Source organism: Bombina bombina, chromosome 3 (assembly GCF_027579735.1).
Source record: "Bombina bombina isolate aBomBom1 chromosome 3, aBomBom1.pri, whole genome shotgun sequence".
Taxonomy (NCBI): Eukaryota; Metazoa; Chordata; class Amphibia; order Anura; family Bombinatoridae; genus Bombina; species Bombina bombina.
In genome coordinates, this window is record NC_069501.1 from 322,517,279 (window position 1) to 322,531,546 (window position 14,268).

A 14,268-nucleotide genomic window follows, 5' to 3' on the forward strand; every position below is an offset into this window, starting at 1 on the left:
GTTTCGAAAGGAACAAAAATTATTTTGTTTAACCCTCATTTTAACGTTCTTGTCCTGAGGAAGGGCATGACCTTTACCTCCAGTAATGTCGGAAATGATTTCCTTTAGTTCAGGCCCAAATAGGGTCTTACCTTTAAAGGGAATAGCTAAAAGTTTAGATTTTGACACATCAGCAGACCAAGACTTAAGCCATAACGCTCTATGCGCTAGAAAGGCCAAGCCGGCATTTTTAGCCGCTAATTTAGCCATTTGAAAAGCGGCATCAGTAATAAAATAATTTGCTAGCTTGAGAGCTTTAATTCTATCCAAAATATCATCTAATGGGGTCTCAACCTTAAGAGACTCTAGAGCCTCAAACCAAAAAGCTGCTGCAGTAGTCACTGGAACAATGCACGCTATCGGCTGTAGAAGAAAACCCTGATGAATAAACAACTTCTTTAACAGACCCTCTAATTTTTTATCCATAGGATCTTTGAAAGCACAACTGTCCTCAATAGGTATAGTTGTACGCTTAGCCAGGGTAGAAATAGCACCCTCGACCTTAAGGACCGTCTGCCAGGAATCCCGAATGGTGTCAGATATGGGAAACATTTTCTTAAAAGTAGGAGGGGAGAGAACATAATGCCTGGTCTATCCCATTCCTTAGTAACAATGTCTGAAATCCTTTTAGGTACTGGAAAAACATTGGTGTAAGTAGGGACCTCTAGATATTTATCCATTTTACACAACTTCTCTGGTGGGATTACAATAGGGTCACAATCATCCAGAGTCGCTAAAACCTCCGGGAGTAACAGGCGGAGGTGTTCAAGCTTAAATTTAAAGGCCGTCACGTCCAAGTCTGTTTGAGGGAACACATTTCCTGAGTCTGAAAGTTCTCCCTCAGACAGCAATTCCCCTACCCCCAACTCAGAACACTGTGAAGGTACATCGGAGATGGCCAATAAAGCGTCAGAGGGCTCAGCATTTACTCTAGTAGCTGACCTACTGTGCTTACTCTGTAAACCTGGCAGTTTAGATAATACCTCTGTAAGGGTAGTAGACATAACTGCAGCCATATCCTGCAGAGTAAAAGAAATAGACGCACTAGATGTACTTGGCGTCGCTTGAGTGGGCGTTAAAGGTTGTGACACTTGAGGAGAATTGGATGGCATAACCTGATTCTCTTCAGACTGAGAATCATCCCTAGACATACTTTATCACTTAAAATATGTTCTTTGCAATGTAAGGCCCTTTCAGTACATGAGGGACACATCTGAAGTGGGGGATTCACAATGGCTTCTAAACCCATAGAACATTGACTTTCCTCAATGTCAGACATGTTGAACAGGCTAGTAATAACCACAAAAAGTCCTGAAAACACTTTATTTAGTGAAAAAAAAAAAACAATCTGAAAAAACGGTACTGCGCCTTTAAGAGTAAAAAAAGCATACAAGTTTTCCAAAACTGTCTTAAAATGTAATAAATATCAAATTTTTTGCATATATGTGTTTAATCTTGTCAGCTAAGATTGCACCACAAGTAAGGAAAAGTTAACCCTTTATAGAAAAAAACGTTACTCAAAAACGTTTATTAAAAGTAATAAATCAACCCCCTGCACCTCGCCATAGCTCTGCTGTGGCGCCTACCTGCCCTCAGAGGTCTGTAAGACACACTATCCTTTGTTTTTTGTCTAAATCTGCAGCCTAGGCCCACCGGAGTTGGAGCTTGCCGTCTTCAGAATCATTTCAACTGCGCATCTGGAGGCACGAAAATAGGCCCCGCCCATCAATATCGATGTCTCTCATACCTAATGGGAACTGCTGTAAAGCGGTCTAGCAAACTAGCCATGTGGGTTTTCATATAACCCATCCATTAATGAAAGCCATGTGAACCCTTACAGTGCCATCAGCCACAAAAAACGTTTGTATATAAAAACGTTAAGTATCCCAAAAACATGAAAACGTTTTGCCCACAAAAACATAATTTATGTAAGAACTTACCTGATAAATTCATTTATTTCATATTAGCAAGAGTCCATGAGCTAGTGACGTATGGGATATACATTCCTACCAGGAGGGGCAAAGTTTCCCAAACCTCAAAATGTCTATAAATACACCCCTCACCACACCCAAAAATCAGTTTAACGAATAGCCAAGAAGTGGGGTGATAAGAAAAAGTGCAAAAGCATAAAAAATAAGGAATTGGAATAATTGTGCTTTATACAAAAAAATCATAACCACCGCAAAAAAGGGCGGGCCTCATGGACTCTTGCTAATATGAAAGAAATGAATTTATCAGGTAAGTTCTTACATAAATTATGTTTTCTTTCATGTAATTAGCAAGAGTCCATGAGCTAGTGACGTATGGGATAATGACTACCCAAGATGTGGATCTTCCACGCAAGAGTCACTAGAGAGGGAGGGATAAAATAAAGACAGCCAATTCCGCTGAAAATAATCCACACCCAAAATAAAGTTTAATTTTAAAAATATAAGCAGAAGATTCAAACTGAAACAGCTGCCTGAAGTACTTTTCTACCAAAAACAGCTTCAGAAGAAGAAAACACATCAAAATGGTAGAATTTAGTAAAAGTATGCAAAGAAGACCAAGTTGCAGCTTTGCAAATCTGATCAACCGAAGCTTCATTCTTAAATGCCCAGGAAGTAGAGACTGACCTAGTAGAATGAGCTGTAATCCTTTGAGGCTGAGTTTTGCCCGACTCAACATAAGCATGATGAATCAAAGATTTCAACCAAGATGCCAAAGAAATGGCAGAAGCTTTCTGGCCTTTTCTAGAACCGGAAAAGATAACAAATAGACAAGAAGTCTTTCGGAAAGTCTTAGTAGCTTCAACATAATATTTCAAAGCTCTAACAACATCCAAAGAATGCAATGATTTCTCCTTAGAATTCTTAGGATTAGGGCATAATGAAGGAACCACAATTTCTCTACTAATGTTGTTGGAATTCACAACCTTAGGTAAAAATTTAAAAGAAGTTCGCAACACCGCCTTATCCTGATGAAAAATCAGAAAAGGAGACTCACAAGAAAGAGCAGACAATTCAGAGACTCTTCTGACAGAAGAGATGGCCAAAAGGAACAAAACTTTCCAAGAAAGTAATTTAATGTCCAATGAATGCATAGGTTCAAACGGAGGAGCTTGAAGAGCCCCCAGAACCAAATTCAAACTCCAAGGAGGAGAAATTGACTTAATGACAGGTTTTAAACGAACCAAGGCTTGTACAAAACAATGAATATCAGGAAGATTAGCAATCTTTCTGTGAAAAAGAACAGAAAGAGCAGAGATTTGACCTTTCAAGGAACTTGCGGACAAACCTTTATCTAAACCATCCTGAAGAAACTGTAAAATTCTCGGAATTCTAAAAGAATGCCAGGAAAAATGATGAGAAAGACACCAAGAAATATAAGTCTTCCAGACTCTATAATATATATCTCTAGATACAGATTTACGAGCCTGTAACATAGTATTAATCACAGAGTCAGAGAAACCTCTTTGACCAAGAATCAAGCGTTCAATCTCCATACCTTTAAATTTAAGGATTCCACGGTTGGCAAGAGGCCATCCGGACAAGATCCGCATACCAAAATCTGTGAGGCCATGCTGGAGCTACCAGCAGAACAAACGAGCATTCCTTCAGAATCTTGGAGATTACTCTTGGAAGAAGAACTAGAGGGGGAAAGATATAGGCAGGATGATACTTCCAAGGAACTGATAATGCATCCACTGCCTCCGCCTCAGGATCCCGGGATCTGGACAGATACCTGGGAAGTTTCTTGTTTAGATGAGAAGCCATCAGATCTATTTCTGGAATTTCCCACATTTGAACAATCTGAAGAAATACCTCTGGGTGAAGAGACCATTCGCCCGGATGCAACGTTTGGCGACTGAGATAATCCGCTTCCCAATTGTCTATACCTGGAATATGAACCGCAGAGATTAGACAGGAGCTGGATTCCGCCCAAACCAGAATTCGAGATACTTCTTTCATAGCCAGAGGACTGTGAGTCCCTCCTTGATGATTGATGTATGCCACAGTTGTGACATTGTCTGTCTGAAAACAAATGAACGATTCTCTCTTCAGAAGAGGCCAAGACTGAAGAGCTCTGAAAATTGCACGGAGTTCCAAAATATTGATCGGTAATCTCACCTCCTGAGATTCCCAAACCCCTTGTGCCGTCAGAGACCCCCACACAGCTCCCCAACCTGTAAGACTTGCATCTGTTGAAATTACAGTCCAGGTCGGAAGAACAAAAGAAGCCCCCTGAACTAAACGATGGTGATCTGTCCACCACGTCAGAGAGTGTCGTACAATTGGTTTTAAAGAGATTAATTGAGATCTTTGTGTATCTATCTTTGTGTAATCCCTGCACCATTGGTTCAGCATACAGAGCTTAATAGGTCGCATGTGAAAACGAGCAAAGGGGATCGCGTCCGATGCAGCAGTCATAAGACCTAGAATTTCCATGCATAAGGCTACCAAAGGGAATGATTGTGACTGAAGGTTTCGACAAGCTGAAATCAATTTTAGACGTCTCTTGTCTGTCAAAGACAGAGTCATGGACACTGAATCTATCTGGAAACCCAAAAAGGTTACCCTTGTCTGAGGAATCAATTAACTTTTTAGTGAATTGATCCTTCAACCATGATCTTGAAGAAACAACAAAAGTCGATTCGTATGAAATTCTGCTAAATGTGAAGACTGAGCAAGTACCAAGATATCGTCCAAATAAGGAAATACCACAATACCCTGTTCTCTGATTGCAGACAGAAGGGCACCGAGAACCTTTGTAAAAATTCTTGGAGCTGTTGCTAGGCCAAACGGCAGAGCCACAAACTGGTAATGCTTGTCCAGGAAAGAGAATCTCAGAAACTGATAGTGAGCTGGATGAATCGGAATATGCAGATATGCATCCTGTAAATCTATTGTAGACATATAATGCCCTTGCTGAACAAAAGGCAGGATAGTCCTTACAGTTACCATTTTGAATGTTGGTATCCTTACATAACGATTCAATATTTTTAGATCCAGAACTGGTCTAAAGGAATTCTCCTTCTTTGGTACAATGAAGAGATTCGAATAAAACCCCAGCCCCTGTTCCAGAACTGGAGCTGGCATAATTACTCCAGCCAACTCTAGATCTGAAACACATTTCAGAAATGCTTGAGCTTTCGCTGGGTTTACTGGGACACGGGAAAGAAAAAATCTCTTTGCAGGAGGTCTTATCTTGAAACCAATTCTGTACCCTTCTGAAATAATGTTCTGAATCCAAAGATTGTGAACAGAATTGATCCAAATTTCTTTGAAAAAATGTAATCTGGCCCCTACCAGCTGAGCTGGAATGAGGGCCGCACCTTCATGTGGACTTAGAAGCTGGCTTTGCTTTTCTAGAAGGCTTGGATTTATTCCAGACTGGAGATAGTTTCCAAACTGAAACTGCTCCTGAGGATGAAGGATCAGGCTTTTGTTCTTTGTTGAAACGAAAGGAACGAAAACGATTATTAGCCCTGTTTTTACCCTTAGATTTTTTATCCTGTGGTAAAAAAGTTCCTTTCCCACCAGTAACAGTTGAGATAATAGAATCCAACTGAGAACCAAATAATTTATTACCCTGGAAAGAAAGGGAAAGTAGAGTCGATTTAGAAGACATATCAGCATTCCAAGTTTTAAGCCATAAAGCTCTTCTAGCTAAAATAGCTAGAGACATAAACCTGACATCAACTCTGATATCAAAAATGGCATCACAGATAAAATTATTAGCATGTTGAAGAAGAATAATAATGTTATGAGAATCATGATCTGTTACTTGTTGCGCTAAAGTTTCCAACCAAAAAGTTGAAGCTGCAGCAACATCCGCCAAAGATATAGCAGGACTAAGAAGATTACCTGAACACAAATAAGCTTTTCTTAGAAAGGATTCAATTTTCCTATCTAAAGGATCCTTAAAGGAAGTACCATCTGCCGTAGGAATAGTAGTACGTTTAGCAAGGGTAGAGATAGCATCATCAACTTTAGGGATTTTGTCCCAAAATTCTAATCTGTCAGACGGCACAGGATATAATTGCTTAAAACGTTTAGAAGGAGTAAATGAATTACCCAAATTATTCCATTCCCTGGAAATTACTTCAGAAATAGCACCAGGAACAGGAAAAACTTCTGGAATAACTACAGGAGATTTAAAGACCTTGTCTAAACGTTTAGATTTAGTATCAAGAGGACCAGAATCCTCAATTTCTAATGCAATTAGGACTTCTTTAAGTAAAGAACGAATAAATTCCATTTTAAATAAATATGAAGATTTATCAGCATCAACCTCTGAAACAGAATCCTCTGAACCAGAAGAATCATTAGAATCAGAATGATGATGTTCATTTAAAAATTCATCTGGATAAAGAGAAGTTTTAAAAGACTTTTTATGTTTACTAGAAGGAGGAATAACAGACATAGCCTTCTTAATGGATTCAGAAACAAAATCTCTTATGTTATCAGGAACACTCTGAACATTAGACGTTGATGGAACTGCAACAGGTAATGGTATTTTACTAAATGAAATATTTTCTGCATTAACAAGTTTGTCATGACATTTAATACAAACAACAGCTGGAGGAACAGCTACCAAAAGTTTACAGCAGATACACTTAGCTTTGGTAGTTCCAGCACCAGGCAGCGATTTTCCTGAAGTATCTTCTGACTCAGATGCAACTTGAGACATCTTGCAATATGTAAGAGAAAAAACAACATATAAAGCAAAATTGATCAAATTCCTTAAATGACAGTTTCAGGAATGGGAAAAAAATGCCAAAGAACAAGCTTCTAGCAACCAGAAGCAATGAAAAATGAGACTTAAATAATGTGGAGACAAAAGCGACGCCCATATTTTTTTAGCGCCAAATAAGACGCCCACATTATTTGGCGCCTAAATGCTTTTGGCAACAAAAATGATGCCACATCCGGACGCAACTTCCGGCGACGCGTATGACGCCGGAAACAGAAAAGATTTTTTGCGCCAAAAAAGACGCAATAAAATGAAGCATTTTCAGCCCCCGCGAGCCTAACAGCCCACAGGGAAAAAGTCAAATTTTTTAAGGTAAGAAAAAATGATTGATTCAAATGCATTATCCCAAATATGAAACTGACTGTCTGAAAATAAGGAATGTTGAACATCCTGAGTCAAGGCAAATAAATGTTTGAATACATATATTTAGAACTTTATAAAAAAGCGCCCAACCATAGCTTAGAGTGTCACAGAAAATAAGACTTACTTACCCCAGGACACTCGTCTACATGTTGTAGAAAGCCAAACCAGTACTGAAACGAAAATCAGCAGAGGTAATGGTATATATATAAGAGTATATCGTCGATCTGAAAAGGGAGGTAAGAGATGAATCTCTACGACCGATAACAGAGAACCTATGAAATAGACCCCGTAGAAGGAGATCATTGCATTCAAATAGGCAATACTCTCCTCACATCCCTCTGACATTCACTGCACGCTGAGAGGAAAACCGGGCTCCAACCTGCTGCGGAGCGCATATCAACGTAGAATCTAGCACAAACTTACTTCACCACCTCCATAGGAGGCAAAGTTTGTAAAACAGATTTGTGGGTGTGGTGAGGGGTGTATTTATAGGCATTTTGAGATTTGGGAAACTTTGCCCCTCCTGGTAGGAATGTATATCCCATACGTCACTAGCTCATGGACTCTTGCTAATTACATGAAAGAAATAATAACAGTGTCAACCAAATTGTTCCATAATAAACAGGTTCCAGTAATACCCACTTCTTTACATGTAGGATTACTGCTTACCCCTTCCCTTAAGGGAACTATGTCAGCCAGTTCTGAAATACCACATTCTCTCCAGAAAAAAATGACTGAACATACCTCAATGCTTGTAGCCTGAAAAACGTTCCTCACACTGAAGCTTCTCAAGTACTCCTCAGCCATTCTTTGGGAACTACTCTGGATCTTAGTGACAACTGCTAAGATCATCAGTCTCCAGGCAGAAATCTTCATTCATCTGCTGCCTGAGAAAAAATAGCACTCACCGGTACCATTTAAAATAAAAAAGTCTTGCTTGAAGAAAATAATCATTTTATCACCTCTTTCACTTTACCTCTTCCTATTACTTAGTATAGGCAAAGAGAATGACTGGGGGGGTGGAGTCAAGGGAGGAGCTATATAGACCGCTCTGCTGTGGTGCTCTTTGCCACTTCCTGTTAGCAGGAGGATAATATCCCACAAGTAAGGATGAATCCGTGGACTCGTCATATCTAGTAGAAGAAATTGTGGTTTTTTTTACATTTTGTGTACATATTTCCTGTATTTTCTGTTTATATCTTAATAAAGAGCCCGCAAAATAAATATGGATGGTCATTGAAGGGACATGAAACAAGTTGGGATAGAGACAAAATATATTAATATGTACTTTAATTATTTTACCTGCAAATTTAATACTGCAGTGCCTCGCGATTAACCCTTTCAAGTTTCCGAATTGTACAGCTCTAACTCTTTCCACACAATTCCTTCTATAGACCTGATCTGACAGTGCGGATCAGGTCCGACAGACATCGCTGAATGTGGAGTGCAATACGCTCTCCGTATTCAGCATTGCACCAGCAGCTCACAAGAGCTGCTGGTGCAACGCCGCCCCCTGTAGACTTGCGGCCAATGGGCCGCCAGCAGGGAGGTGTCAATCAACCTGATCGTACTCGATCGGGTTGTAGTGTGGCGATTCCTGTCCGCCTCATCAGAGCAGATGGACAGGGTTATGGAACAGCGGTCTTTACACCGCTGCTCCATAACTTGTGTTTTTGGCGAGTCTGAAGACTCGCCAGAAACACAGACCCTCAAGCGCCATACGGACCTTGATAAATGGGCCTCTATAGCTGTATCTATAGCCACCTTGCTTTTGGTAGAATGCAAGACTTTATTATTATAAGTTATTTGTAGAGCACCAACAGATTCTGCAGCGCTATAAACATAGGCAGTATACAAGGAAACATTTATAGGGATCAAATGAGTAGAGGGCCCTGCCAAGAGTTGCACACAGCTCTTAAGAAGGTGATCTACAAACAGCTGGGCTCTACATGCTAAGGGGGTTCAAGGGAATAGCAACGGAGGAGAGGAACTGGTATAAAGAAAGGTTAGTGTAGGTTGTATGCATCACTGAACAGTAGAGTCTTTAGGGAGCGCTTGAAACTTTCAAAACTAGGGGATAATCTTGTGAAGCGAGGCAGAGAGTTCCACAAGATGGGAGCCAGTCTGGAGAAGTCCTGTAAAAGGGAATGTGAAGTGGTAACAATAGAGGAGGAGAGGAGGAGGTAATGAGCAGAGCGAAGGTGGCAGGAGGGAGAGTATATGGAGGCAATGTCTGAGATATAGGGGGGAGGAGTGCGGTTGAGGGCCTTGGATGTCAGAGTCAGAATTTTGTGTTTAATCCTGGAGGCAAGAGGAAGCCAGTGAAGGGATTGGCAGAGAGGTGCAGCAGATGAAGAGTGACGTGTAAGGAAGATGAGCCTGGCAGAGGCATTCATTATGGACTGTAAAGTAGCTAGGCGGCAGTTAGGGAGACCAGAGAGGACATAATTGCAGTAGTCTAGGCGGTAAAGGATGAGAGAGTGGATTAAAATCTTAGTTGTGTCTTGTGTAAGTAAATGTCTAATTTTAGAAATGTTTTTAAGGTCGAAGCAGCAGGATTTAGCCAAGGACTGAAAGAGGAGTGAAAGAAAGATCTGAGTCAAATGTGACCCCAAGTCATCGGGTATGCTGGTAGGGGTAAGGATGGAGTTGTTGACAGTTATAGAGAGATTGGGGATGGAGATTTTGGAAGAAGGGGGGGGGGGGAATAAGGAGCTCAGTTTTGGAGAGATTTAGCTTAAGGTAGTGAGAGGACATCCAGGAAGAGATGTGAGAAAGACAGTTAGTGACACGGGATAGCAAGGAAGGAGATAGATGCAGAGTAGATTTGGGTGTCGTTGGCATAGAAATGATAATGGAACTCGTGGGACTTTATTAGGGAACCTAATGATGACGTGTAGATTGAGAAGAGAAGGGGACTGAGGACAGAGCATTGCAGTACCCCAACAGAAAGTGGTGAAAAGACAAAGGAAGCCAAAGAGAAGGCTACACTAATGGTACGGTTAGACAGGTAGGAAAAGAACAACGAAAGGGCTGTGTCACAAATGCCGAAGGATTGGAGGGTTTGGAGCAAAAGAGGGTGGTCAAAAGTATCAAAGGCTGTGGACAGATCAAGGAAGATGAGCAGAGAGAAGTGGCCTTTTGATTTTGCTGTAAGTAGGTAAATGGTAACCTTAATGATTGCTGTCTCTGTGGAGTGATGGGGACGAAATCCAGATTACAGCGGGTCAATGAGGAAGTTTAATGTAAGGAAATGGGAAAGGCATGCATTCACTAGCTTTTCGAGAAGCTTTGAGGCAACACTCATTATCTGCTGGAGCATGCCTAGAAGCAAATAAGCAGCAGTGAACTCAGTTGAAATACAATGCCTGTGTTTCTGATGCTAAGCACTGATAAGGGGGTGAATCAGACTACTCCAGACAGCAAGGCTTTGTAACTAATTTTGCGTATTTTGGAAATTATTTTTAAACATTTTTTTATGCAAGCTATTTTTACTTAATTAGCCCTTTTAGGATATGCACAGATCTCAACATGTTTTTTGGCACTTTAAAACTTTGCTAAAAAAAACAAATCTAAGACTTTTGCACAGTACTGTAAATATTTATTTATATTATGTGATATGTGATTTCCTGCTTGTTTATAAAAAAGTTAGTTGTGTTATAAATGCAAGACACATTTTCATTTTCCTATGTATGTTTTATGTTTTTCTTAGAAACAATATTTTTTTCTTTTCTTTCCACTTGGTGGCAACAATCAACTGTAAATTAAACTGGGTGTTAATTAGAAAGCAAATTCATTACTTTTCTTGCAATCTTGAAGGAATGTCACAGTACATTTCAAAATTTTAAGAAATTATTATTATTATTTTAAATATATGCAGAAATCATCAATTTAAAACATTATCACAGCTTTCGTAATAACTGTTAAAGTGCAAACAATATGTAACCAAAGCAGCAATATGCCAACTGTAATTGTCATGACACCAGCACTTGGAGCATTGCCAAGTGAAGGGCTTAAGCACATGTTAAAGTCCGCTCCAGAATTGCAGCACACTGCCAATTTTGTCTGAACACAGTCCATACCTCGCTATAACAGTGTTTAACTATCCCAGCAAGTGTGCAATAATAAGAATTACAGTAATCTTTATTTATTAGGAAAGTCAAAATTAAACTTAAATGATTCAGATAGAGCATGTCATTTTAAGACACTTTTAAATTGACTTCTATTTTCAAATTTGCTTTGTTCTCTTGGAATCCCTTGTTGAAAAAGAATATGCACATATCTTACACTAGTGGGAGCAAGCTGCAGATTGGTGCCTGCACACATTTTTCTCTTGTGATTGGTTAACTAGATGTGTTAAGCTAGCTGACAGTAGTGCAATTCCTTCAGCAAAGGAAAACGAGAGAATTAAGCAAATCTGATAATAGAAGTCAATTGGAAAGTGGTTTAAAATTGTATGTTCTATCCAAATCATGAAAGAAAATTATGGGGTTTCCTGTCCTTTTAAATGTCCATTTTTTGATCTTCCTAGCCTTTGTGCAGTTGAGTAAGAATGATGCTTCCAATTAGACGGTTTGTGTTGCGTAATTCTTAAATAGCATACACACGTACAATAACCCATGCACACATACATTTGCTGTCATTAGACTCAAGAATAGATGCAATTATGTAAACAACCTTTCTGAGAAATCTGATTCTTAATGAATAAAATGACTTACATTGGTTCTCCACTGTCTACATATTCCCACAGGAGGTCCTCTGATAAGTCAGCAAACTTGACCTTGGTTTCTTCATAAAAATCAGTAACAACAGTCTCTAGCTCATGATCCAAAGCTAAAAAATATTAATATTAAAATTTTAATATCTAAATATTATAAATTAGGATAATAAACTCAACCAATTACAGTTGCTATGTTCACCTGCCTTCACACCCCTGGTTAATTTAACCACCAATGCATAGGATTCAATATGACTAATAAAAATAAAAGTACATTTTAATAGATGTAACTTACATACTGTTTATTCTGTTTTGCAATTTTACAAACATCTTTACTGTTATATGTGATGCTTTTCAATTTTAACCACGCAGATTGTGTAGTACTAGTCTCGTGTCTTTCCATTGGTAAATTGGCTTCTACAATTGCTTACCTTACTTGCAGTAAATTCATTGTATTTACTCCGTACTATACAAGCACTTGGTGCATTCCCTACCCCACCCCAGGGCGTTTATGGTCTATATTTTATGTATGCCTTTAGATAGCTAAAAGTAATTTAAAAACTGCATAAGCCATGCATGGCTCCTTTCACTTGTCAACCCTTAGCTATATTAAAGCATTTCTATGTATGGGTGAATACTATATAAGTTTGCAGCAACTGAACAGAAACCTGGTGAAGGAAGCTGAATGAATCCATTAATGTGGTAATAAATTATTTTTTGCCTAATATAAAAATTAAGTTAATTATTCCGGGGTTTTTTGTGAAGACAGCATTTCACTACATAACAATACAATTACAGAAGTACTACAGAGATTGTTTTTTTTTTCTAATAAGCACCTCTCTCCTTGACTTCCAGTGTTATATCTGTGTGCCATATCTGTGGGTTTTTAGGTATTGTGAGGCTCATATGCATGTCCTTACCTAGAAACACTTGCTCCAATGGAAACACTCTTTTCTAAGATTTTCATTGTAATATGCATATGTATTGTACAATGCTACCCAACTCAATAATAAATTCATTTCACTTAACTAACATTTCCCTCATCTAACTCTGCATTAATATCTTTCTCAATCTTGCAGTCTTCACCTCCTGTTTCTCAACATCCTACCCTTCTAGATTGTAAGTTCCCACGGGAATAGGGCCCTCAATTCCTCCTGTATGTGTTTGTAAATTTTGTCCTGTCTCTTACAAATTTTATATCATTGTTTTATTTAAATGAATTGTATCCATGGACAGCGCTGTGGAATATTTTGCGCTTCATAAATAAAGTATAATAATAATAATAATACTAGATATACAGTATGCTATATTGTATTATCCTGGCACAAGGAAGTTATAAATCTTGTTCGCTTTCACTTCTGACTGGCGTGTACCGGTTATCTAAGCCTTCTGCAGTTTCTGATTGCTATTACCCCACCTTGAAGAGTCCCTCTGCGAAAATAAATTTTGTCCTCAATGGGAGGATTAAGTTCTTCTAAATGAGGTAGTCTTCCTGTATGTTGACATTTGCTCATTGGTTTAAATGAGATGGGGTATTGGTCGTAGAGAGACCACCCGACAGGTGTGATTTGGATACCTAAGCTCATATGTGCTCATTTTTGGTATTCAAGGAGAATGCAAGGACATGAACTGGCTGTCAAAAGTTATATGTGGATTTATTTGCTTTTTGAATATCTCTTTTTAGGTATCATTGATACAGAATTGGTTACCCAACCTCTGCAAATCATTTATACTTATGGACTCTACTATACATTGCTAGTTTATCAAGCGTAGCATTAAGCAGTAATGCACGGTACAGTTTAGCCTTTTTGGTCAGTATTTTATATTTTTCGTGTTTAAATTGTCGGTACAATTTCTAAGCTATTAAAGCATTTTAATAAATATTTTGAGTGTAACTTGTACCATACTTTTGTTGTAGCGATATTTGTTTGAAACTAATGTTTTTTTTTAAATTTTGTTTATGGATGTCTGATTGTTCTTCAATTATTAACTTGGAGCATAACATCCAGTAAAAACAAAATTTATGCTTACCTGATAAATGTATTTCTTTCTTGACACGATGAGTCCACGGATCATCTAATTACTATTGGGAATATCGCTCCTGCCCAGCAGGAGGCGGCAAAGAGCACCATAGCAAAGCTATTAAATATCACCTCCCTTCCCTCCAACCCCAGTCATTCGACCGAAGTAAAGGAGAGAAAGGAAGCAACAAGGTGCAGAGGTGTCTGAAGTTTATAACATACCAACAACCTGTCTGAACAACAGGGCGGGCCGTGGACTCATCGTGTCAAGAAATAAATAAATTTATCAGGTAAGCATAAATTTTGTTTTCTTTCTAATGGCACGATGAGTCCATGGATAATCTAATTACTATTGGGAATCAATACCCAAGCTAGAGTACACAGATTATAAGG

At 38.9% G+C, this 14,268-nt stretch overlaps 1 protein-coding gene across 2 annotated transcripts in view; it reads right to left on the reverse strand.

The window, feature by feature from the left end:
* ASMTL (acetylserotonin O-methyltransferase like) overlaps window positions 1–14,268 on the reverse strand; it is a 365,075-nt gene that overhangs the window by 183,706 nt on the left and 167,101 nt on the right. For both annotated transcript variants that reach the window (XM_053706428.1, XM_053706427.1), the window contains exon 7: window positions 11,856–11,970. In XM_053706428.1, coding sequence (XP_053562403.1) covers window positions 11,856–11,970 — 115 coding nt within the window. The remainder of the gene's footprint in view (window positions 1–11,855; window positions 11,971–14,268) is intronic.